Source organism: Pseudophryne corroboree, chromosome 9 (genome assembly GCF_028390025.1).
Source record: "Pseudophryne corroboree isolate aPseCor3 chromosome 9, aPseCor3.hap2, whole genome shotgun sequence".
Taxonomy (NCBI): domain Eukaryota; kingdom Metazoa; phylum Chordata; class Amphibia; order Anura; family Myobatrachidae; genus Pseudophryne; species Pseudophryne corroboree.
In genome coordinates, this window is record NC_086452.1 from 460,256,139 (window position 1) to 460,283,561 (window position 27,423).

General features: G+C 51.1%; 1 protein-coding gene across 1 annotated transcript; it reads left to right on the top strand.

Moving 5' to 3' along the window:
* TATDN2 (TatD DNase domain containing 2) lies at positions 1–27,423 on the top strand. The gene is made up of 7 exons (XM_063941271.1): positions 1–125; positions 2,333–2,685; positions 3,637–4,044; positions 9,590–10,360; positions 22,663–22,790; positions 24,270–24,453; positions 27,047–27,423. The coding sequence occupies exons 2-7, from the start codon at positions 2,338–2,340 to the stop codon at positions 27,185–27,187; spliced, it is 1,980 nt and encodes a 659-aa protein (XP_063797341.1). The 5' UTR covers positions 1–125; positions 2,333–2,337; the 3' UTR covers positions 27,188–27,423.

Genomic DNA, 27,423 nt, shown 5'->3' on the forward strand with positions numbered 1-27,423 from the left:
TCCCGTTCACCGTCTGACCACGCCCCCACTCTAATACTCTGTTCTGGACCACCCCACGTGATCCCGGGCAAGGAAGGACTGAGGTGCGGGCGGCGGGAGATCCGGGACTCGCGGGAGACGGGCCAGTAAGTGTGCGGATTCCCGGGCGGCGAGGCCCCGAGGGGTTCCATTTCCTTGTCGTGTGCACGTGACACCACAGGGGGAGATGTATCAAACCTTGTGTAGAGGACACGTGGGGGAAGCTGCCAATGGCTCCTGGCTGTCATGCTGTAGACTGTGCTGGATGAATGATAGCTATGAGCTGATTGGTTGCTATGGACAACTCCACCTTATCTCCTATATCAGGTGTCCTCAGGTCTTGCTGCTGGATCACCTGGAGGTTCCTGTTGTAGCTGTCAGGGCGACATTATATGGGAGTTACTCAGTGGCTAGCGCTGTGCCGCCGGGCGCCATATTGGCCAGTTACAGTAATACCGGCATCACGCGTTACTCTGCGCACCTCTATGGGGTGTAAGGAAATCCCTGCCGCGTAGATGGACATGGTGTGCTGTACCGCAACAGCGAGCCACGTCCAACGCGCGCCATTGCTTTCCTCCTAATGAGGTAACACCGCAACACCCATAGGCCGGACCCTCTGACCTGTACATAGGGCAGGTATTATTACGAGCTGATGTGCCCGGTTTCAACCGGGCAAAGGTTTGCTGGGTTTAACTTTTTACCACCTCCCCTCCTCCTCACTTAAGAGTCAAAAAATCCCTGCTTAGTGAGTGGCTGCAAATAACTGTCACAGTTTCCAGATCACCCGGCATGTCACATGTTCTAGATCACTCAGTAGGTGCACAGGCAGAGTTCACCAACTGTCACATTTTCCAGAGCACAATGGTGATGCGTTGTAAATGGCATGCGGATGTTTTGTCACATAACTCCAAAGCGAAGCAACCAATTACAACGCCAATCTTTTTCTGCACCTCTGCGGACCAAGAGCTTTCATTTGGTATATGATGGGCGGTGCCGCTCATAAAAGCCCTCCTTCTGCTATTAATATATAGGATATTAGGAGAGTGATTCTGCCCCCTATGCACCCCCTCCCCTCCCCCCCCCCCCCCAGATGCCTCAGATGTCAGGGCTTGAAAAATCTGAGGGGTCAGGTCCCTAGATGTTGCTGCCTGGCTACCAGATTAGGCAGGGAGGAAGGAAGCAGATCCTCTGCAGCCCCAGCGGAGATTTGTGGGCGTGCCTGTATTGCAGTGGCAGGGCTGCATGCGATGGAGTGTCCGTCCTGTCCTGCGCTGTCTGCTGTCTCCAAACTCTGGCTGCATAGAGCTCTCAGATAAGAGTGTCAATGCGTGGCTGAGGATTGCAGGGGAGGGGGTATTGTTTGCCCCGGGGTGGCGGCAGGGGATTGTTTGCCATGGGGGAGGGGTGGCTGCGGAGGGCTGGGACCCCCTTAGTTGTGTGGCCGTAAGGGTTGGTTTGCCTTGGTGAAGTGAGCTGCTCAGTAATGTGGGGAAGGGGTTTCAGTTAGGTTGATGCTAGAATTAAGTGAGCTGAAGGATCTCTGATGTCAGGGGGAGGAGCCACATCACCAGGGGGAGGAGCTAGGCCAGCGGGACAGTTCTGTCACTATCCACGCCACCAACTACTCCCTTTAGTAACCCGTGCCCGAAGCGTGGTGGGCATACATTTCGGGTACCCTGTTCCGGCATGGCTCCCTCCTCCCCCCTGGTGATGTCAGAGGTCTTTTCTACAACTTCATTCTAGACATACCCGTTTCAGTTATAGTGTTCACTCTAGGCTGTTTTAGCAGGGCGCCGCGCCCGTTTTTTAGCAGGCAAAACCCGCCCTGCCCCTTTTGCGGCGCCCTGCTAGAACAGCCGCCTGCTTCCTGCCCTCCCAGCGTGTAAAGATGCCGTGCAATGTGAGCGGCATCCATTCACGCATTGGGAGAGAGCTAGGGGAAGCCCAACACCGACGGAGGTGCTGGACACGCCCCCAAAAGTGACGTCGCTGGCCACAGACACCCTCTATAGTAGCGTCTGTGGGCCGCACCGCCCACTAAAATGACCCTAATTTGCGTGGCTGCGCCCCCGTTTCGGGCGTGTGCGCGCATATACCCCCGGAGACCGGCGCCATGCCCCATTTCACTTGTAGAGTGAACACTACAGTTATATATATATTTTTTAGGGGGGTGGGGTATGGGTAGTCTGCAAATCAACTCAAGTTCTTAACCCCAGCTTAGACTCCTCCCAGGGTGTGTGACTAGCTGCCGGTGATAAAAGTTTTGCTACTCAGTCTGTGCAGTCTGTAACTTTCTACGTTTCCATTCTTACAGTCGCTATGGCTGATTGGCGTAGGAGCGGTTCGCGGAAGCAAAAATGGTCAAGTTCCACAGAGATGTCTCCAAGCAAATACTTGAAAAGCAATGAGTCCAAAATCCCTAGAGGGGCCAATCAGGACAGAGGCTCCGAGAGTCCCAGCCCACCACGGGAAAGACGCCGCGTGTCACTATATCCATCTCAGAGTACGCCAAAATACCGGTCAGATTCCCGTTCTGGTGACCGGTCCTCTGAGAGGGTCAGAAGCAGAAGTAGGGGCGACAAGCGGGTGCAGAGACCAGACTTCCATGAAAGCTCCCAGGTGGTAACGCCCGCAGATGTGCCTGGAAAGTCCGCGTCACGAGAAGAGGTATAATGAGCTGCTGATAAATTGGACGTTATACAGTGTAAGCAATGGGAGACATTTATGAAAGGCCGGTGCCCAGGTAACTGGTTCCTATTTTGTACAAATGTTCAGCATTTGGAGCATAGGAGTAAATGTGAAGCGTAAGGGACACTACACACTTGCCGATGTGTGCGGCCGATATGAACAATTCCGTTCAGTAATGAACAAAAAATTGATCATATCTTTCGGTGTGTAGCCCCGTGCTCGTCCGTCGTTGGTGCCGGCTTGTTTATACCTGCAAGCCAATATGGACAATATCGTCTATATTAGCATATGGGGCCGGGTGACGTCAGGGAGGGAAGAAACTTCACTCCCCCCCCCCCCCCCCCCCATCACCCTCCACCGCTGGGTCGGGCACCTCGGCCAGTGTGTAGGGCGCATTACACCAGTAGGGATTTTGCCATTGTTTGATCCCCACTACTTTCCAGTTTCTACTTTATTTGTAGCCTTATATCTGTTCATTAGACAAGTCAATATGCAGCCCAAATCCAATCCTCATGCACCCTCATCCGCCCCTCCACTTCCCCATGGCAACCAATCAAATTATAGATCTAATGTACTAGCTAAATGATAGCTAAATTCTGATTGGCCGCCATAGCCAACACCCCCAATGTAGAAGATTTGGTAGATCTCCCCCTCAGTCTGCTTGGCTATCTCAGTGATTATCCTAGCAGCTGCCACAGACATAAATCCTGCAGACATGAGCTTTTGGGGAGCATGAGGACTGGATTTGGGTAACGTTGGTGTATACTGTAGCTATTGTTGTGAAAGTATAATGTATAAGAGTATATTGGCATTACAGATCTGTCCCTTGTCTTCAGCCATGTCACAGAGTTGTATGACATTTGCACAGATTTATCAGATGGTTTCATCCAGTACTTTGGAAATAACTTTCAGGGTGATCGTTATTTGCAGAGAAACGATCATACGAAATTGAAGGAGACGCCCAAGTCACGGACACGGGAAAACCGCGTGCAGTGCGCCTTGTTCAAGAGAGCGGTCAGTGACATTCTTGGGACACCCTCCAGGGCCAGAAGGTCTCTGGTCAGTGAAGATGCAAGTCCACAGGGATTAGAGTCTAGGGAGGAGATAAGTCGTCCAGACCCGAAAGAGGCAGCACGAACATTCCCAGCAGTCCAGCCAAATAGCCCAGTGAAAGAGCCTGCACGGGAGAGATCATTGGAGAGGAAGGATATACACCTGGGGAAGTCACGTAGTCATGGACGAGCTGTAGCAGACCCTCTACCTGAGCGAGGAGCTGATGTCCTGGAGGAAACACGAAGGCTGGTGTTCCTATATGAAGATGATAAAGACTCAGATACAGTAAGTGCATGTGTATATATAAAGTGTATCTTGTGAAAATGACTCTGGACTTGTGCACTACAGTTTATTTTGTCAGGATGACCGCAGATCATACAGAAGTTCCCAAACGGCCCTATTCCCTAGTCACTGGCCAGCTTTCTCTACATTTATCATAAAGATAAATCCCCCGACATATATATACCTTAGACGACTCCTCTCCTTCCCAATCCAATGGCAAATGACGCTCCCACCTTGCCTTCTTAAGGAAGTTCCTCGCAGCTGCTCTGATTGATTAGTCACATGCCTTCAGCTGCACCAAACTGCAGGGGAGAAATGCACTAAATTGCTTAACAGACAAACACCCCTGGTTCCTTTTGTAGCACATTTGCCCCTATTGCCATAATAACTTTTTATATATATATATATATATATATATATATATATATATATATATATATATACACAAAATAGAATTTGATGGCAGATCAGAACTATTTGGCCCATCTAGTTTGTCCTTTTAGAGCAGGGGTGGGGGGAACCTTTGGCCCTCCAGCTGTTGTTGAACTATACATACCAGCATGCCTTGCTACGGTTTTGCTATTTGGCCATGCTAAAATTGTTGCCGGGCATGCTGGGATGTGTAGTTCAACAACAGCTGGAGGGCCGAAGGATCCCCATCCTTGTTTTAGAGTGTGGTTATTGGTGTTAAGGGGTTAGAGTTGAATTAGGGGTTTGGGTATTAGTGTTGGATATTAAAAAACGTGTGAAATAGGCTCACAAACGATAAGGGAAATGTCATAATGTATTGGTGAAAATGAATTTATATACTGCAGTGACGCAGCCCTGCAATTGCAAATATCCATGTCATTTTTTGCACATGTGAAATATGCTATGCACTTCCGTATCTAACATACTAGCTACAGGTCATGCCGTGTGGGACACCCATGTCAAAGCCCCATGTACATGTATGTGCATTTTATTTTATTTTTGTCACCCTTATCTGTGCATGGGGTCCCTGTTTCTATGGTTTTCCACAAATATCTAGTTCTGCCCCCTTTGCCATGTTCGTAGATATAGGATGAATTTTGTAGTAAAAAATATAACCTACATGTTGCACACAGACAATCGGTAATCGTGGCTTATGTAGGCAGATTTCCGTCCAGCATCTGCTACTGACTTTCCAGCCGCTGTGCGAGGCTGATGGGGAAGTCTTATATATTACACATGCATTACATCCTTATGGGAACCTGGACATAGAAATAAATTCTACTTGCCGTGCATATGACTGTTGTAGACTTGCTTGATATAATGGATGAGCATGGTATATAAATCGCAGTTATACTGTCTAAGTGCTTGGATATCTCCAAACCTCCCACTTCCCACCGGTCCGTTATTAGCCATATTATTAGAAGTGATTGCCAATAAAACCTGTTTATTTCCCTTTGAAGACTTCTGACCGGCCTTCCATGATTATTTTATCTCCTATATAATAGCCCTATTCTGTGACCTTGTGATTCATTTGCTAACGCTGGGCGGAGTCACAACAGTGGGCGGAGTTATTCAAATGAGTCACAGAGATCTGGACAAATCTACAGGAGACTAGGAGCAGAAGCAGATAGCATGGACATTGGGCATGTCACAGACAGGGCTGCATACCTCCCAGCTTTCTGCAGGAGCTTTCTCCAGGCAGAAGGAGGGAAACACTCGGCGAAAAGGGGGCGTGGCTTCACGGGAGGGTCCCCGTTTTTGTCAGTGAGGGGGCATGCCCAGCGCTCTGTGAGCTGCTGGCATGCCCCCAGGGGCAGATTATGAGTCCGGGGGGCCCAGGGCACTTGAGACAGGGGAGCCCTATCTCATTGCTGTGCCTGCTGGGGGTTGGGGGCGTGGCCTAATCGCGGCCCGCGCGGCCACGCCCCCTTATGCAAATTCCGATTTTTGTTTTTATTTTTTTTATGGGATTTTGGCCCCTCAGCTAGGGCTAAATCCAGAGGAGGTGGTCGCTCCCCCTACACACCCGCACAGGGAGAAGAAAGCAGGGAGACTGCTGCCTCCCTGCAACACCACAGACCTGCCAATATGCAGCAGCGTGTGCTGACTGTAGCACAATGCTGCCACTGTTGCTTGCAGGACGGGGGGGGGGGAGCTTCTGAGCTGGGACAGAGCTACTCCAGCCGGGGGGGCCTCTAAAACTGTGGGGCCAACGGTACGTATCCCCCGCCCCCCCCCCCCCCCTTAATCCGGCTCTGCTGCTGGAACCCCCCCATTAATCCGTACCCCCTGATGCCCCCTCTCCCTCTGTCTCCACTATTCACCGCTGCTCTGCTAAGCAGAACAGCGAGTACAGGAGCTTTCCAACTGCCCCCCCCCCCCCCCACCGCAGGACACTGCGACCCGTGGGTGGGACAGCGGGACAGACCCCAAAAAATGGGACTGTCCCGCGAAAAACGGGACATTTGGGAGGTATGGGGGTGTGTGAGGGGTATGTCATACAGACAGACGGGCACCGGCTCACTGTGTGCTTGACCCCCCACATCGGCATACTCAGCAGGGTCTCTCTGGTGCGGAGGAGCGTCACTTTCTGACACACTCCACGCTTCTTAGCTGCAGTTTAGTGAGGCACCTGCCGCTGTGCAGGTTCCATACTGCCTCTGTTATCTCCAGCCCCGGCAACCTCACCGCTAGCTGCAGCGCTGCCACCCGCAGTGGAGTGCGCCCAGCTCATTCACACACTTTAGCTGGCGGGTAGCGCTGCAGAAATCCGAGCTGCTTGCAGGCTCTGACCCACTCCTCCCTCCAGCCGCAGCGTCTCCTGGGAGCTAACCAGTCACTCCCAGTCTCCCCTTACCACAGTGCCCGGAAGCCGTGAGGTCCGCGCCACGTGCATGCTCTGACCCCCTCCTCCCTCCAGCCGCAGCATCTCCTGGGGGCTAACCAGTCATTTCCAGTCTCACCTTACCACAGTGCCCGGCAGCTGCGCGAGGTCTGCGGTGTGTGACTGAGGAGGGGGGGGGGGATGCGGACTGGCAGAGAAAGCAGGACTCCAGCCTGAGAGAGTCAGCCATGCCAAGTCTCCAGCAGCAGCAGATCCCAACAGGTTGGAATGGAACAGCAGCAGCCAGCAGCAGTGACTCCGGTAAGACACATCTGTCTGTCACCACTGTTTTGTCCCTAATACCAATCTCTCCCGTGCCCTGTGTTCTGTCATGTCCCTGGCCTTGCCCTGCCACCCTTATTCTGGCCCTTTCACCCTTATCCTGGCCCTGTCACCCTTATGCTGGCCCTGTTACCCCTATCCTGGCCCTGTCACCCCTGTGCTTGCCCTGTGAACCCTATACTGGCCCCGTCACCCCTGTCCTGGTCCTGCCGCCCCTACCCTGGCCCTGTCACCCCTATCCTGTCCCTATCATTTCTGTCCTGGGCCCGTCACCCCTGTCCTGGGCCCGTCACCCCTGTCCTGGCCCCGTCACCCCTATCCTGGCACCGTCACCCCTGTCCTGGCCCCGTCAACCCTGTACTGACCCTGTCACCCCTGTCCTGGCCCTGTTACTGCATACCCTCCAACTACCTTTTATGGCATGTACAGTACCCGCAGCGCCTCCAGACCTCTCCCCAATGCACCACACCTCCGCACCTTCCCCTCCACCACATGCGGCACTCCACCCCTCCCCCACATGCTGTGCCTCCAGACCCCCTACACCACCCGTGGCTCCCACTCCTCCACCCCTTCACCACCCACAACACCTGCCCCCCTCCACCCGCAGCATCTGCAGACACCCTCCTCCATCAGCGGTCCCCCCCTCACCCACCCCTCCCCCACCAATGGCACCCCTGCACCTGCCCCTCCACCACCTGCAGCACCTCCGGACCTCCTTTCCCATCCGCCGCAACACCCGTACCTGCCCCTACCCTACCCATGGTGCCTGCGGTCCCCTACCCAACCCCCGGCACACCCGTCCCTTCCCATCCCACAGCACCTCCGGAACCCTTCACCCATCCACAACATCCCCACACCTGCCCCTCTCCCACCCGTGGCACCCCTGCCCCTCCCCCACCTGCGGTGCCTCCGGACCCCTCCCCCATCTGCATCCCCCACTCCTCTGCCCCTCCCCCACGCGCAGCACCTCCCGAACCTTCCCCATCCGGGCCCCACCCCCACTTCTGCCTCCCCTCCACCCGCAGCATCTACAGACACCATCCGCAGTCCCCCCCGCACCCGCTACATTCTGTACATCGTGCCCTGCAGGTGCTGTTTTACGCCGTCGCAAGGGGCTGCGCCTCCTTCACCATCGCACGCCCTTTCATTGTGCAATATTTAACCACTAACAAAGGAATGCAGGTAATACTCCATATAATACAAATATTAAACCCCAGAAAGGCATGCAAGGGTTAAGGGGGCGTAGCCCCTTGCGACGGTGTGAAGAGCGCCCGTAGGGCGCGATGAAGCACCTAGTTATTTATTACCAGTTATTTATATAGCGCACACATATTCCGCAGCGCTTTGCAGAGAATATTTGCCCATTCACATCAGTTCCTGCCCCAGTGGAATTTACACTCTATGGCGGTCATTCTGACCCGATCGCACGCTGCAGTTAATCGCAGCGGTGCGATCGGGCCAGAACTGCGCACGCGCCGAAGGCTGTCAGGCCGCTACGATCGCCTCTGCCTGATTGACAAGCAGAGGCGGTTGCTGGACGGGGGGGCGGAACGGCGGCGTTTGGCCGCCGTTTTGTGGGCGCAGTCCGGCCAACGCAGGCGTGGCCGGACCGAACGGGGGGCGTCACACGCAGCCGCTGCGGGCCGGGGAGCGATGAGTAGCTCCCGGCCAGCACGCTAAAGCTGCGCTGGTCGGGAGCTACTCTTGAAGTGCAAAGGCATCGCCGCTGTGCGATGCCTTTGCACTTCTGCGGGGGGAGGGGGGCCGGCACTGACATGCGGGGCGGACTAGCCCTGTGCTGGGCGTCCCCCCGCATGTCAGTGTGAATGATAGTAGCTGTGCTCAATTTATATACCAGTAAATTTAACCTACCAGTATATTTTTGGATTGTGGGAGGAAACCGGAGTACCCGGAGGAAACTCACGCAAGCACGGGGAGAATGTACAAACTCCACACAATTTTGGGACCATGGTGGGAGTCAAACCCACAACCTCAGTGCTGTGAGGCAGTAATGCTAACCATTACACCATCTGTACTGCCCTCTGAGCATTGGAGTTTGAGGAGTGACACCAGAGACATGCTGTGATTTCTGGGTGTGCACCTCTAGTGCTCAGAGGTGATTGGTGAGGTGCCCATCAGTGCCTGGCATTAGGTACTGGGATTCCGCTGAATTGTGCAAACTGCAGAGGTTCTAGGGGATGAAAGTCCTTCAATTAATTTGGGGGAAATAGGGGGTTAGGAACGGCTGCACTTCTAATAATCCTGCCCTCGGTTCTTAATGTATCTATGTTTTGCAGCCAATACCTGTACAATGAAGTGGGAAGCTTTGAGAGATATGAAGCTGTTGCATGGTTCTCATTGTTCTTTGTAGGGGTGTGTAAGCTCTGCCTCTTTGTCCTTTGTTTTGCGCAGGGCGACATTCCGGAAAAGGATCCTTCTATCGGTAGCGATTTCTCTGACTTGGAGGATGTTGGGCCCTTGGCCAGATTCTCCCAGGAAGATGAGGTGGAACCTTGTTGCTCTGTAGAAGACCATCGTGAACTGTCCTCACCTAATTATGTGATGTACCCTCGTCAGCTGTACGGAAGTCCCTGGCGTCACTACAAAGATGTCTTGCCTAGCAGTCCAATGTACAGGCCACCCGCAGAACAGGACACCTGGCGTCAGGAGGCCCACAACAGCAGTTGCGTCACAGAACGTTCAGCAAATGTGCTGGACAACAGTAATGTAAGCCTGTCCAGTGACATCGAATGCACCACTGAGAAGAGCCGCCAGCCGCTAGGTTCCCTCCACTCGCCATGGAACTCTCCCACGACGTCCCTGGACTACGGATTCATAGACACGCATTGCCACCTGGACATGCTCTTTTCAAGGTTATCGCACAAAAGTTCCTTTGCAGCGCTCAGACGGCAATTCGCCAGCACCTTCCCCAGGGAGTTTCAGGGCTGTATTACAGATTACTGTGACCCCCGCACATTGCAGAAGCTTCCGTGGCAGCAGATTCTGAACGAGGACATGGTTTGGGGGGCATTTGGGTGTCACCCCCATTTTGCACAATACTATAATGATCGGCTGCTGGACGAGATGATGAAGGCCCTGAGGCACCCGAAAGCCATCGCCTTCGGAGAAATGGGACTTGATTATTCGCACAAATGCTCAACTGTCAAGGAAGAGCAGCACCAGGTGAGCGACGCGTAGCATATAGATAATAGGCAAAGGTCCTGTATCCCACCACAGCCAATGAGATGTTTGCTTTCAGTTTGTGTATTGGGCTGTAACGATTACACAATCTGATTGGCTGCTATGAGCTCTATATTTTTCTATGTATATTAGCCGTGATGACAAACTAGAAATGGTAGATTGGTTGTGCTGTCGCAGGTGCCCGCTGATCCCCGTAACCTGGAAAGTACAGTCGTAGGTTGGGGTAGTTCCAGTAGCAAAAGTTTGTGGTTGGATTATGGTAAAATTAGTTCTTTAATTCATACAGGGAACGCTGGAACACTGGGGTATAGCGGCTCAAGCGCCGGAACACTGGGGTGGAGCGGTTCAACCGCCGAAACACTGGGGTGGAGCGGCTCAGTTGCCAGGAACACTGGGGTGGAGCGGCTCAGTTGCCAGGAACACTGGGGTGGAGCGGCTCAGTTGCCAGGAACACTGGGGTGGAGCGGCTCAGTTGCCAAGAACACTGGGATGTAGCGGCTCAGTTGCCAGGAACGCTGGGGTGGAGCGGCTCAGTTGCCAGGAACACTGGGGTGGAGCGGCTCAGTTGCCAAGAACACTGGGATGTAGCGGCTCAGTTGCCAGGAACGCTGGGGTGGAGCGGCTCAGCATTGGTACTTGGGTGCTTTAACTGTAGAAGTCTAAAGTCCATCCCCCCACTTCCACCCTTATGAAACTTCAGTGTTATTTAATTTGCCCACTGGGGCTGACAGCGAGTTCTATGGCTGCTATTGGCATCTGGAATTTTAAAATTTGTCTCTTTCATTTTTTTATTTTTTTTCCTTCAATACTACAGTACAGTACTTAAATGTCTGCGCTGCAGGATGCCTTGGTCAGGTACCACGGACACTACCAACGCCCGCTGCGTGCCCGCTTCCAACATGGGCCCTCATTCCGAGTTGATCGCTCGCAAGGCGAATTTAGCAGAGTTGCTCACGCTAAGCCGCCACCTACTGGGAGTGAATCTTAGCATCTTAAAATTGCGAACGATGTATTCGCAATATTGCGATTACAAACTACTTAGCAGTTTCTGAGTAGCTCCACACTTACTCGGCATCTGCGATCAGTTCAGTGCATGTCGTTCCTGGTTTGACGTCACAAACACACCCAGCGTTCGCCCAGACACTCCCCCGTTTCTCCGGCCAATAACATAGCATAACCAGCCTCGGGCTCTTCGAGCTGGTCCTGGTTCTAAAAATCCAGGGAAACATTGGACAGGGGATCCCCCGTATTTTTAAAACCAGCACCGGACTCTGCGCCTGGTGCTGGTGCAAAAAGTACGGGGGACAAAGAGTAGGGGTCCCCCGTATTTTTTACACCAGCATCGGGCTCCACTAGCTGGACAGATAATGCCACAGCCGGGGGTCACTTTTATACAGTGCCTTGCGGCCGTGGCATTAAATATCCAACTAGTCACCCCTGGCCGGGGTACCCTGGGGAAGTGGGGACCCCTTCAATCAAGGGGTCCCACCCCCCAGCCACCCAAGGGCCAGGGGTGAAGCCCGAGGCTGCCCCCCCCCCCCCCCCCCCATCCAAAGGCTGCGGATGGGGGGCTGATTGAAAGAATATTGTTTTTTTCCAGTAGTACTACAAGCCCCAGCAAGCCTCCCCCGCAAGCTGGTACTTGGAGAACCACAAGTACCAGCATGCGGGAGAAAAACGGGCCCGCTGGTACCTGTAGTACTACTGGAAAAAAAATACCCAAATAAAAACAGGAGACACACACCGTGACAAGTACAACTTTATTACACACTGCCAACACACACCTACTTACCTATGTTGAGCCGCCGACTGCCACAGTCTCCGACGATCCGAGGGCACCTGTGAAAAAAATTATACTCACCTGCCAGTGTCCAGAGATAATCCACGTCCAGAGATAAAATCCTCGTACTTGGCAAAAAAAAAAACACGAACACCCGAACCAGCGGACTGAAAGGGGTCCCATGTTGACACATTGGACCCCGAATGCTGGGACCCCACGTGACTCCTGTCACTGAGGTCCCTTCAGCCAATCAGGAAGCGCTACTACGTGGCGCTCACCTGATTGGCTGTGCGCTGTCTGAGCTGTCAGCGCATCGCACAGCTCCCTCCATTACTTTCAATGGTGGGAACTTTGCCGTCAGCGGGGGGGTTACCCGCGGTCAGCGGCTGACTGCGGGTGACCTCACCGCTAGCCGCAAAGTTCCCACCATTGAATATAATGGAGGGAGCTGTGCGATGCGCTGACAGCTCAGACGCGCACAGAGCCAATCAGCAGAGTGCAAGGACGTTGCACTCGCTGATTGGCTGAAGAGACCTTTCGGTGACAGCTGTCACGGAGAGGTCTCTGCATTCGGGGAAAGGGGTCTCATGTGTCAACATGGGACCCCTTTTAGTCCGCTGGTCCGGGTTTGTCGGTTTATTTTTTTGCCAAGTACGAGGATTTTATCTCTGGACGTGGATTTATCTCTGGACACTGGCAGGTGAGTATAATTTTTTTCACAGGTGCCCTCGGATCGTCGGAGACTGTGGCAGTCGGCGGCTCAACATAGGTAAGTGTGTGTGTCGGCAGTATGTAATAAAGTTGTACTTGTCACGGTGTGTGTCTCCTGTTTTTATTTGGGTATTTTTTTTCCAGTAGTACTACAGGTACCAGGGGGCCCGTTTTTCTCCCGCATGCTGGTACTTGTGGTTCTCCAAGTACCAGCTTGCGGGTTAGGCTTGCTGGGACTTGTAGTACTACTGGAAAAAAAAAATATTCTGTCATTTTCCTCAAGGCTATCAGCCTCCCATCCGCAGCCCTTGGATGGGGGGGACAGTCTCGGGCTTCACCCCTGGCCCTTGGGTGGCTGGGGGGGGGGGGACCCCTTGATTGAAAGGGTCCCCACTCCCCCAGGGTACCCCGGCCAGGGGTGACTAGTTGGATATTTAATGCCACAGCCGCAGGGCACTGTATAAAAGTGACCCCCGGCTGTGGCATTATCTGTCCAGCTAGTGGAGCCCGATGCTGGTGTAAAAAATACGGGGGACCCCTACTCTTTTTGTCCCCCGTATTTTTTGCACCAGGCGCAGAGCCCGGTGCTGGTTTTAAAAATACGGGGGATCCCCTGTCCAATTTTCCCCCGGATTTTTAGAACCAGGACCAGCTCGAAGAGCCCGAGGCTGGTTACGCTTTGGAGGGGGGACCCCACGCCATTTTTTTTCGGGATTTTACCATTCCATCTATAAAAAAAATAAAAAAATAAAAATGAATTTCTCGGACGTCCTAGTGGATGCTGGGAACTCCGTAAGGACCATGGGGAATAGCGGCTCCGCAGGAGACTGGGCACAAAAGTAAAGCTTTAGAACTACTTGGTGTGCACTGGCTCCTCCCCCTATGACCCTCCTCCAAGCCTCAGTTAGATTTTTGTGCCCGACCGAGCAGGGTGCAATCTAGGGGGCTCTCCTGAGCTTCTTAGAAAAAGTTAGTTTTAGGTTTCTTATTTTCAGTGAGACCTGCTGGCAACAGGCTCACTGCATCGAGGGACTAAGGGGAGAAGAAGCGAACCTGCCTGCTTGCAGCCAGCTTGGGCTTCTTAGGCTACTGGACACCATTAGCTCCAGAGGGACCAAACACAGGCCAGCCTCGGAGTCCGGTCCCAGAGCCGCGCCGCCGGCCCCCTTACAGAGCCAGAAGCAAGAAGAGGTCCGGAAAATCGGCGACAGAAGACATCAGTCTTCAACAAGGTAGCGCACAGCACTGCAGCTGTGCGCCATTGCTCCTCAGGCACACTTCACACTCCGGTCACTGAGGGTGCAGGGCGCTAGGGGGGGGCGCCCTGAGCAGCAATATAAACACCTTGGCTGGCGAAAATACACCACATATAACCCCCAGGGCTATATGGATGTATTTAAACCCCTGCCAGAATACAGCAAAAAGCGGGAGAAAAGTCAGCCGAGAAGGGGGCGGAGCCTATCTCCTCAGCACACTGGCGCCATTTTCCATCACCGCTCCGCTGGAAGGACGTCTCCCTGACTCTCCCCTGCAGTCCTGCACTACAGAAAAGGGTAAAAAAGAGAGGGGGGGCACTAATTTGGCGCAGTTTGATAATATCAGCAGCTATAAGGGGAAAACACATTATATAGTGGTATCCCTGTGTATATATAGCGCTCTGGTGTGTGCTGGCATACTCTCCCTCTGTCTCCCCAAAGGGCTAGTGGGGTCCTGTCCTCTATCAGAGCATTCCCTGTGTGTGTGCGGTGTGTCGGTACGATTGTGTCGACATGTTTGAGGAGGAAAATGATGTGGAGGCGGAGCAATTGCCTGTAATAGAGATGTCACCCCCTAGGGAGTCGACACCTGAGTGGATGGGCTTATGGAAGGAATTACGTGACAGTGTCAGTTCTTTACAAAAGACAGTTGACGACATGAGACAGCCGGCTACTCAGCTTGTGCCTGTCCAGGCGTCTCAAAGGCCATCAGGGGCTCTAAAACGCCCGTTACCTCAGATGGCAGACACAGACGCCGACACAGATACTGACTCCAGTGTCGACGATGAAGAGACGAATGTGACTTCCAGTAGGGCCACACGTTACATGATTGAGGCAATGAAACATGTTTTACATATTTCTGATAATACAAGTACCACTAAAAAGGGTATTATGTTTGGTGAGAAAAAACTGCCTGTAGTTTTTCCTGCATCTGAGGAATTAAATGAAGTTTGTGATGAAGCGTGGGTTTCCCCCGATAAAAAACTGATAATTCCTAAAAGGTTATTGGCATCATACCCTTTCCCGCCAGAGGATAGGGCACGTTGGGAAACGCCCCCTAGGGTGGATAAAGCGCTCACACGCTTGTCTAAACAGGTGGCACTACCCTCTCCTGAGACGGCCGCCCTTTAGGAACCTGCTGACAGAAAGCAGGAGAATATCCTAAAATGTATATACACTCACACGGGAGTTATACTGCGACCAGCAATCGCCTCAGCCTGGATGTGCAGTGCTGGGGTGGCTTGGTCGGATTCCCTGACGGACAATATTGATACCCTAGACAGGGACAGTATATTACTGACTATAGAGCATTTAAAAGATGCATTTCTATATATGCGTGATGCACAGAGGGATATCTGCCGACTGGCATCAAGAGTAAGTGCGCTGTCCATTTCTGCCAGAAGAGGGTTATGGACACGACAGTGGTCAGGGGATGCGGATTCCAAAAGGCATATGGAAGTATTGCCTTATAAAGGGGAGGAGTTATTTGGGGTAGGTCTATCAGACCTGGTAGCCACGGCAACTGCTGGGAAATCCACATTTTTAACCCAGGTAGCCTCTCAACATAAGAAGACGCCGTATTATCAGGCGCAGTCCTTTCGGCCCCATAAGGGCAAGCGGGCAAAAGGTTCCTCTTTTCTGTCCCGTGGCAGAGGGAGAGGGAAAAGGCTGCAGCAAACAGCCAGTTCCCAGGAACAGAAGCCCTCTCCCGCCTCTGCCAAGTCCTCAGCATGACGCTGGGGCTTTACAAGCGGACTCAGGCACGGTGGGGGCCCGTCTCAAGAATTTCAGCGCGCAGTGGGCTCACTCGCAAGTGGACCCCTGGATCCTTCAGGTGGTATCTCAGGGGTACAAATTGGAATTCGAGACGTCTCCCCCTCGCCGTTTCCTAAAGTCTGCTTTACCGACGTCTCCCTCCGACAGGGAGGCGGTATTGGAAGCCATTCACAAGCTGTATTCCCAGCAGGTGATAATCAAGGTACCCCTCCTGCAACAGGGAAAAGGGTATTATTCCACGCTGTTTGTGGTACCGAAGCCGGACGGCTCGGTGAGACCGATTTTAAATCTAAAATCCTTGAACACTTACATACAGAGGTTCAAATTCAAGATGGAGTCACTCAGAGCAGTGATTGCGAACCTGGAAGAAGGGGATTATATGGTGTCTCTGGACATCAAGGATGCTTACCTCCATGTCCCAATTTACCCTTCTCACCAAGGGTACCTCAGGTTTGTGGTACAGAACTGTCACTATCAGTTTCAGACGCTGCCGTTTGGATTGTCCACGGCACCCCGGGTCTTTACCAAGGTAATGGCCGAAATGATGATACTCCTTCGAAGGAAGAGAGTTTTAGTTATCCCTTACTTGGACTATCTCCTGATAAGGGCAAGATCCAGGGAACAGTTGGAAGTCGGGGCAGCACTATCTCAGGTAGTGTTGCGGCAGCACGGTTGGATTCTCAATATTCCAAAATCGCAGCTGATCCCGACGACACGTCTTCTATTCCTAGGGATGATCCTGGACACAGTCCAGAAAAAGGTGTTTCTCCCGGAGGAGAAAGCCAGGGAGTTATCCGAACTAGTCAGAAACCTCCTAAAACCAGGCCAAGTGTCAGTGCATCAATGCACAAAGGTCCTGGGAAAAATGGTGGCTTCCTACGAAGCAATCCCATTCGGCAGATTCCACGCAAGAACTTTCCAGTGGGATCTGCTAGACAAATGGTCCGGGTCGCATCTTCAGATGCATCAGCGGATAACCTTGTCACCAAAGACAAGGGTGTCTCTCCTGTGGTGGTTGCAGAGTGCTCATCTTCTAGAGGGCCGCAGATTCGGCATTCAGGACTGGGTCCTGGTGACCACGGATGCCAGCCTGCGAGGCTGGGGAGCAGTCACACAGGGAAGAAATTTCCAGGGCTTGTGGTCAAGCCTGGAGACATCACTTCACATAAATATCCTGGAGCTAAGGGCCATTTACAATGCTCTAAGCCTAGCAAGACCTCTGCTTCAAGGTCAGCCGGTGTTGATCCAGTCAGACAACATCACGGCAGTCGCCCACGTAAACAGACAGGGCAGCACAAGAAGCAGGAGGGCAATGGCAGAAGCTGCAAGGATTCTTCGCTGGGCGGAAAATCATGTGATAGCACTGTCAGCAGTGTTCATTCCGGGAGTGGACAACTGGGAAGCAGACTTCCTCAGCAGGCACGACCTCCACCCGGGAGAGTGGGGACTTCATCCAGAAGTCTTCCACATGATTGTAAACCGTTGGGAAAAACCAAAGGTAGACATGATGGCGTCCCGCCTCAACAAAAAACTGGACAGGTATTGCGCCAGGTCAAGGGACCCTCAGGCAATAGCTGTGGACGCTCTGGTAACACCATGGGTGTACCAGTCAGTGTATGTGTTCCCTCCTCTGCCTCTCATACCCAAGGTACTGAGAATTATAAGACGGAGAGGAGTAAGAACTATACTCGTGGCTCCGGATTGGCCAAGAAGGACTTGGTACACGGAACTTCAAGAGATGCTCACAGAGGACCCGTGGCCTCTGCCTCTAAGAAGGGACCTGCTCCAGCAAGGACCCTGTCTGTTCCAAGACTTACCGCGGCTGCGTTTGACGGCATGGCGGTTGAACGCCGGATCCTGAAGGAAAAAGGCATTCCAGAGAAAGTCATCCCTACCCTGATCAAAGCCAGGAAGGATGTAACCGCAAAGCATTATCACCGCATTTGGCGAAAATATGTTGCGTGGTGCGAGGCCAGGAAGGCCCCAACGGAGGAATTTCAACTGGGTCGATTCCTGCATTTCTTGCAAACAGGAGTGTCTATGGGCCTCAAATTGGGGTCCATTAAGGTTCAAATTTCGGCCCTGTCGATTTTCTTCCAGAAAGAACTGGCTTCAGTTCCTGAAGTTCAGACGTTTGTCAAGGGAATGCTGCATATACAGCCTCCTTTTGTGCCTCCAGTGGCACCTTGGGATCTCAATGTAGTTTTGGGGTTCCTCAAATCACATTGGTTTGAACCACTTAAATCTGTGGATTTAAAATATCTCACATGGAAAGTGGCCATGCTGTTGGCCCTGGCTTCGGCCAGGCGCGTGTCAGAATTGGCGGCTTTATCCTGCAAAAGCCCTATCTGATTTTCCATTCGGACAGGGCGGAATTGAGGACTCGTCCTCAGTTTCTCACTAAGGTGGTGTCCGCGTTTCACCTGAACCAACCTATTGTGGTGCCTGCGGCTACTAGGGACTTGGAGGACTCCAAGTTGCTAGACGTTGTCAGGGCCCTGAAAATATATGTTTCCAGGACGGCTGAAGTCAGAAAATCTGACTCGCTGTTTATCCTGTATGCACCCAACAAGCTGGGTGCTCCTGCTTCTAAGCAGACTATTGCTCGTTGGATTTGTAGTACAATTCAGCTTGCACATTCTGTGGCAGGCCTGCCACAGCCAAAATCTGTAAATGCCCATTCTACAAGGAAGGTGGGCTCATCTTGGGCGGCTGCCCGAGGGGTCTCGGCTTTACAACTTTGCCGAGCAGCTACTTGGTCAGGGGCAAACACGTTTGCTAAATTCTACAAATTTGATACCCTGGCTGAGGAGGACCTGGAGTTCTCTCATTCGGTGCTGCAGAGTCATCCGCACTCTCCCGCCCGTTTGGGAGCTTTGGTATAATCCCCATGGTCCTTACGGAGTTCCCAGCATCCACTAGGACGTCAGAGAAAATAAGAATTTACTTACCGATAATTCTATTTCTCGTAGTCCGTAGTGGATGCTGGGCGCCCATCCCAAGTGCGGATTGTCTGCAATACTTGTACATAGTTATTGTTAACTAAATCGGGTTATTGTTGTTGTGAGCCATCTTTCCAGAGGCTCCTCTGTTATCATGCTGTTAACTGGGTTCAGATCACAAGTTGTACGGTGTAATTGGTGTGGCTGGTATGAGTCTTACCCGGGATTCATGAATCCTTCCTTATTGTGTACGCTCGTCCGGGCACAGTATCCTAACTGAGGCTTGGAGGAGGGTCATAGGGGGAGGAGCCAGTGCACACCAGGTAGTCCTAAAGCTTTACTTTTGTGCCCAGTCTCCTGCGGAGCCGCTATTCCCCATGGTCCTTACGGAGTTCCCAGCATCCACTACGGACTACGAGAAATAGAATTATCGGTAAGTAAATTCTTATTTTTTTTAACAAATATATGAATAATACTTGTGCCTCCAAAAAAGACAAACCAAGTACCTAATCCCTTCTAATATAAATAGATATGCTATTACCAATAAAAAAAAAACCCCAAAAAAACATGTTTTACGTTTTTTTTTATTAGTTTCACCCACCAAAGTGTGGCGGATTAAAAATGACGAACTTACTGTCTAAAAGCACTGTTGTCGAATTTCCAAACTTGAATTGAATACACTTTGGTCGAATTGCAGCACTTGTATCATTGCAGAAAAGTCTAATTTGACAAAAGTCGAATTTCAAAAAGTCGAATTTTGAAAGTCCGTTTTTTTTGACGGAAAGTACTGAATTGCATTGTGGTTTGTTTTTTTTTGGGCGAAAAAGTCCAGTTTTTCGCCAATTGCGGGAATTCGACCGCAATTGCATATACCCCTTAGTCTAGCTACATATATTCAGGTGTAATAGTTATAATAAGCTGTAGAAAATTGGTTTTATTCAAAGATCTAGAATAAAATAAATCCTAATAATAATATTATTGTTAGAAAGCATTACAACATGGTTGATCAGGGTTTCTAATACATGATTACATTTTTTCCCCATTAAACTTTAATGTAAAAAAAACAAACAAACCTGCTTTTAACCAAAAAAAGTTTTGTTTTTTTTGTACAAAACTTTTTTTTTTTCTCAACCCTGTCCAGGGCTAAGCCTGGTGGAGGTACGTGACAATGTTTTTTACTCTAAATTGCCTATGGAGCTTCCTCTGAGATGGCAGAGCCAGCCTGGGAGAGATCCTGATGGTTACGAGCTTATTACCAGTTATTTATATAGCGCACACATATTCCGCAGCGCTTTACAGACAGTATTTGACCATTCACATCAGTCTCTGCCCCAGTGGAGCTTACACTCTATATTCCCTACATGTACACACACACATTCATACTAGGGTTACTTTTGTTGAGATCCAGTTAACCCATCAGTAAATTTATGGATTGTGGGAGTAAACCGGAGTACCCAGAGGAAACCCACGCAAGTATGGGGAGAATATACAAACTCCACACAGTTAGGGCCATGGTGGGAATAGAACCCATGACCTCAGTGCTGTGAGGCAGTAATGCTAACCATTACACCATCCGTGCTGCCTTCTTGCTGCACTTCCCAGGGCACTGAGCAAGAAGCTCTCCAACTAACAGTTATTTGACTGTCCATGAATAGCACATGTTCAGGACTCCTCCGCTCCACCTAAGGAAAGCTATACCCTGCCTGACCAGACTCTCTCCCTGCCTCCATCCCTTTAAACAATCCCTCAAACCCTGCCTCTTGCATCCTGCCGTTCAACCTCTACCCAATCCCTCCAGTTCCTCATGTCTTACGCTGTTGCGTTAAAGCAGGGGTGGGGAACCTCCGGCCCGTGGACCGTATACGGCCCGCGGGCCGGAGGTTCCCCACCCCTGCTTTAAGCCGACTGGTCCGGCCCACCAGCTTGTGTCAGTGAGACACGCTGCCGCTCAGTCCGGCGGCAGCGTCTCAGCTGTCAGAACAGGGAGCAGAGCGCGGCTGTCAAGTGGGAGCAGCAGCGTGTAGTACTTCAAACCAGCCGCCGGTCCGTGAGCCAATCAGAGCTTGCGGACCGGCAGCCAATCAGGAGCCGCGGCTGCCGGTCCGTGAGCTCTGATTGGCTCTCGAACCGGCGGCTGGTTTGAAGTACTACACGCCGCCGCAGCCTGACATAGCCGCGCTCTCCTCCCTGCCCTGACCCGACAGCCGCGCTCTCCTCCGTGTCCCACGGTAAGCAGCACGGAGGGGAGGGGGGAGGGCATCTGTATACCTGGCACTGTGGGGGCATCTGTATATCTGGCACTGTGGGGGCATCTGTATACCTGGCACTGTGGGGGCATTTGTATACCTGGCACTGTGAGGGGCATTTGTATACCTGGCACTGTGGGGGCATCTGTATACCTGGCACTGTGGGGACATCTGTATACCTGGCACTGAGGGGCATTTGTATACCTGGCACTGAGGGGCATTTGTATACCTGGCACTGTGGGGGCATCTGTATACCTGCCACTGAGGGGCATTTGTATACTTGGCACTGTGGGGACATTTGTATACCTGGCACTGAGGGGCATTTGTAAACCTGGCACTGAGGGGCATTTGTAAACCTGGCACTGAGGGGCATTTGTAAACCTGGCACTGTGGGGGCATTTGTATACCTGGCACTGTGGGGGCATCTGTATACCTGGCACTGTGGGGGCATCTGTATACTTGGCACTGTGGGGGCATCTGTATACCTGGCACTGTGGGGGCATTTGTATACCTGGCACTGTGGGGGCATTTGTATACCTGGCACTGTGGGGGCATTTGTATACCTGGCACTGTGGGGGCATTTGTATACCTGGCACTGTGAGGGGCATTTCTATACCTGGCACTGTGAGGGGCATTTGTATACCTGGCATTGTGGGGGCATTTGTATACCTGGCACTGTGGGGGCATCTGTATACCTGGCACTGTGGGGGCATCTGTATACCTGGCACTGTGGGGACAATTGTTGATCTGGCACCGCACTATTGGGGGCATACGTGTATTGCGTCCCATTTTAACTGGCCACACCCATTTTTTTGGGGCGCGTGCACGCCACAGGTGCGCACACACAGTACCTCTAAGGGGCAGACCTACTGGGGGGCAGGGTAATTTTTTAAGTTGAGAATTTTTGTATGGCCTCCGAAGGATTTTATAAATATCCAAATGGCCCTCGGTAGAAAAAAGGTTCCGTACCCCTGCGTTAAAGCCTGTTCTCAAAGATATGACGGCACGTTCTACCAGACCTTTATGTGCCCTGTAGGCCTCGCAGCGCCGGACGTTGGCTGAGCTACTGTGCCAGGTGGCCACCATGTTCAAAAGATTCCGTCATTTTTTGCATCCGAAGGTGCCAGTTTTTGGCTGTAAGGCCAGCTTTGGGAGTGATACAGTGTCTACGGTATGAATGAAGGCGATAGTGGGTATATTATGCTTAAATTAAAACATATTGGTCCATTGGGTGGAACTGGGGGCTCTCCCTTTACGCTCTTGTCTATTCGTGATGTTGGAGAATCTGGTTCTGTCTTCCTCGATTTCTCCTTTTATTCTATCCTTGGGACTTTGATTGAAAAATGACTGAAGACCTTGGCAGACTACACAGGTGTAGAGCCAGTGGTAAAGTGCCCAAACTGCAGTGCCGAGCCTCTGTATCCCCGTGTTCCAGCGTTCCTTAGTGAACTCCAAGAAATCTTTAAAATTCCTGTTATTTACATTTAGTAACATTTGGTGTTCCCTTTGGTGAGTGGACATTTTTGGTACATTTTAAGAGGTTTATTTTATTTTTATATTTTTATTACGATAGGTTTTTGAGAAGCAGCTGAAGGTGGCGGTGCCTCTGGGGAAGCCGCTTGTGATTCACTGTCGGGACGCAGATGAGGATTTGTTTAAAATCATGAAGAAATGGGTTCCCCGAGATTACAAGATACATCGGTGAGCAAAGGTCTAGCGGTCAGGACTTGCTGCAGGACAAGATATTTGGGTATATTGGTTGCTGGTACAGGTGAAGTAACACAGCAGGAGGATGCCATAAACGCTTCTAGATAGTTTTTAATTTTATTTTATGTTTTAAATGTTTTTTTCAAAAAGATTTTAGCAAACAAAGAAACAAAAAAGGAAAAATTAATGCAAAAGTACCAGATAAAGAACACGTCGTGCATAAGCAGGAAAATAGCAGCAACAAGTAAAGGGATTGCACGGAGCAGCTGGGCCGCAGTAAACTATGGGGACAGACACAGACTGGGGGTCATTCCGAGTTGTTCGCTCGCAAGCTGATTTTAGCAGATTTGCTCACGCTAAGCCGCCGCCTACTGGGAGTGAATCTTAGCTTCTTAAAATTGCGAACGACGTATTCGCAATATTGCGATTACACCTCTCTTAGCAGTTTCTGAGTAGCTCCAGACTTACTCGGCATCTGCGATCAGTTCAGTGCTTGTCGTTCCTGGTTTGACGTCACAAACACACCCAGCGTTCGCCCAGACACTCCCCCGTTTCTCCGGCCACTCCTGCGTTTTTTCCGGAAACGGTAGCGTTTTTTCCCACACGCCCATAAAACGGCCTGTTTCCGCCCAGTAACACCCATTTCCTGTCAATCACATTACGATCGCCAGAACGAAGAAAAAGCCGTGAGTAAAATTCCTAACTGCATAGCAAATTTACTTGGTGCAGTCGCAGTGCGAACATTGCGCATGCGCACTAAGCGGAAAATCGCTGCGATGCGAAGATTTTTACAGAGCGAACAACTCGGAATGAGGGCCAGACTTTTCCAGGGACTATTTTGGGAGTGTCCCTGGAAAATCAGGACAGCTGGCAGCGGAGTCATTGGCTCAGAGACCCTGTGGCTGGTAAAGCAGATTATACACATGGCTAGAGAGAGCTCGGTAACGTATTAATCTGTAGCCATTCTGCAAATGTCAATGAATTACAATAGCGGGTACATACGGGCATGGCGTCAGAGACCTATATACATGGTAACGCACAGAATTCACAAAGATATTGGTCAGGCCAAATATAAGGGACTAAAAGAAGTAAAAATCGGCCCTGCATTTGCGTAGAAACATGAATTCGGACCATTTTCTGGTGCATTTGTCCGGCAGATATTCGTCAATCACACCCAATGCACACAGATGAAAACATCTCGGGGGCCACTGTGGTAGGAGAACGGCAAATTATTCTATCCCAAAAAATAGTGACAAGAGAAAATGCCACAATGTGCCCACATCAGCTCTGGACTTAGGACACTGGGGCTTCTAGAGATCTGAATTTACAACCCAACCTCCAAATGACTGATGTTTTGCTCGTCTCGTTAGCAGATTACCGGTCTCACTTCTTTAAATCGACGCTCAAAATAATCAGGACTGAAAACATTTGTCCGTGTTAATCTAATTATTCCGTTGTTTTCCCTCCTCTCAGACACTGCTTTACTGGCAGCTACAAAGACATAGAACCATTTCTTGACCAGTTTCCAAACATGGCTGTGGGGTTTACCGCCGTCTTGACGTACAATTCTGCGGCGAAAGTGCGGGACGCTGTGACTCGGATACCGCTGGAGAGGCTGATCGTGGAGACGGATGCACCGTTTTTTGTCCCCAGACAGGTAAAGCGTAAGAAGTGATTAGCGTTACACACTGGGGGCCTGATTCCGAGTCGCCTCTAATGCGGACGCAATTCTGGATGCCTACAGCGATCGTAAGTCCCCTGCCAGCCATTCAGCCATCAGTAAGAAATGACGCAGGTACACACGACTCAGAATGACTTGTAGCTGCCCTGTAGGTCCGTGTGTCGGCTGCGATTCATGGACACTTTGCTGATAATCGCGCTGCACCCGGACCTGCCTGCCACTCGGAATCAGGCCCCGGGTGACGTATCTGTCATTTCATTCTTTGTATTGGTTTATGCAGAAGGAGTATTGCTGCTTCTCCCAGCATAACCCAATGGGCATTCCTGCCTATGGCCTGTCCAGTAGCATGTGTTACAGTACGCACACACGTGTAGTGTAACTCATAGTAACCGCTGCAACATCCGCTGTCATCCTGTCTGCACTGAGAAGAAGACACAATGTGATTGGTTGCAGTGGGTTACAGCACATTACACCCTATTACAGGGGTTGGGTATGGGATGCCAGCGGACGGAATACATCGCCATCCTGTCTAAAATCCCGCTCAACTATACTAACCCTCCACACCCCGAGCGCCCCCCTCCAGCATCAGCCTAATCCCCCCCCCCCCCCCCCCCCGCAGCCTAGACCTACCCCCTCTGCAACATAACCCACCCTCCCACATCCTAACCCTCCCCCTGCAACATAACCCGCATTTTAGCCCTAACCCTTCACACCCCGAGCTCCCCTGTCCCCGCGGGAGTCTAACCTTAACCCTCCCCAGCATACTTACGTTTGATTCTGGCTGTCGGGATTCTGACAGGTTTTGAGACTCCGGCGCTGGGATCCCGTCCATCAGATGCCAACCACATCCCTGTTACAGCACCCTGCGCCATGTTCCAGCATATTGCACCATGTTATTCAGGCCTTGAGAAAGGGTACCAGCCATATTGCTTTCTCTGGGCCTGTAGGACTATATGGACCCGGGCAGGACACGGGTTGATCGCTTACAATATAAAAATAATAATAATTCTGGATGCTCGGCGCTACATATGTACATGTTACAGGTAATGTGAGTGTGACCGTCCTGCGCTTAGATTGGATATGCGTTCATTCTAGTCCCAGCGGAGCCGAGATTGCAGCACGCTCTGCTCTCAGTCAGGAGCAAGGGGCGGACGCGCATACGTTTCAGTCTTGCCTCTCTCAGATCGCGTTAGATAACTATATCTAATATCCACGTAATAAACTTCTCCAATAAATTGTATTTTTGCTTGTTGCAATTATAACTGAAACTTTTCCAACATGGCAGCCGGAGGATAATGGCGGCCGACTGAGTAATCACAAAGCGCACTACACTGCGCAGCCGTTATCAGTTTACGTAATCATTATCCGTACTCCATCACCCTTCCTTAGACCATAGCGATGCAGATGGATTATTTCTCAGCAAGGCTAGCGCTCTGGGCCTAATGGGAGATGTACATAATCCTGATGGTTTGCGTACATCTCCGATGGTGGGACGCCTGCGCTGGACACATTCTGCACGCAGTGCTCCCTCTGGGCTGCAGCTTGATTGACAGGCTGCGGACGTTTGGGGGTGGGCGGAGCTGGGCACTGGGCGTGTTGTCCCTGTGTTCTGGGGGTGGCGAGGCCGGGTTCTGCCTCAGGGTCACTCAGATGGTGGTCTCGCTGATGCGTCTTAGGATGCAGCACTCGGATCTGCAATGCCGGTAGGGGGCGTATTTTTCCCCGCAGGCGCCTCCTGCTGCATTAACATATATACATTGCTGCTGCATGCAAAGACCCAGCAGCCGTGTGACCTGTGTCCATATGTTAAGAGATTTGGTGGGGGAAGGGGGGTTTGCCTGGTTGGACTACAATACAGTCTATGGCCGGTATGCAATTTTCTGCAGTTAATTAGCGTGCCATGGGCTATCCTATTAGCCCCAGGCACCGGCACTTATTAAGGGTTTGGTTCGTTTGCCTCAGGCTGGCAAAACCAAATCCCTGATAAGACATCTCAAATTCCACAATGACTGCGGCAGAAACACATAGGTTCCTGGAAAATCCACAGACCGATGTGTTTCCGTGCGATACAGGGTAATTAACCGCACTGTAAAACGGGCTATAATTGGATAGCCCGTCGTGGTAAACACCCTTGTTTGCCAAGCAGTAAATTACCGCTGGTAATAGGATACCGCGGTCAGGGCGATTTTACCTTCACCGCGGAACATGCGAGATTGGCAGTATACACCAGGAAGATGTAATGAACAATCACTGTTCCATCCTTCATTACTATGCACAGCGCTGCGTGCGATATCTTGTGGTTGGCCGTGTAGCATGGTCAATCAAAACCTCACATGCGACCCGCGGGTGCGATATGCCCGATTTGTCGTTCCGATTTGCCCGGAAACGACAAATCGGGACGATATTGTTTAAGTGTGTACCCAGCCTAAGTCAGGTCCTGTCAGAATCCTTCTGCCATAGCAGGGTCTGCATGAATGACAGAATGCAGCACAGAAAGATCCAGGATACAGATACGTATATACATTTATATTAAAATATAAGCAGGTAACATTTTTTGTTTTCTTTTTAGGTGCCTAAAAGTGTCTGCAAGTTTTCCCATCCCGGCCTGGCCTTGCACACTGTACAGGAAATTGCCAGGCTGAGGAACCTACCTATCAAGGAGCTCTTGTTGAAGCTACGGGAAAACACTCTCCGCATCTATAATATATAAGTGCCTGGCCACCGGACCGTCTTTATTTTTGGCTGTGGAAATTTTATGTTTTCAGGTGAAGAAAAACTCAGTCGTGCCTTATTTTAATTAAAATGTTTTAATTTTCTCTGGAAGTCAGATGGGGTGTTTACACCCTGAGCAATCAGTGTTAATGTTTCTGTTTCTTAAAACCGCTTTTTTTTAAATGTCTTTGCCTATTAAAAAAAAAAAAAAAAAGATTTATTTTTGTTTTAAAA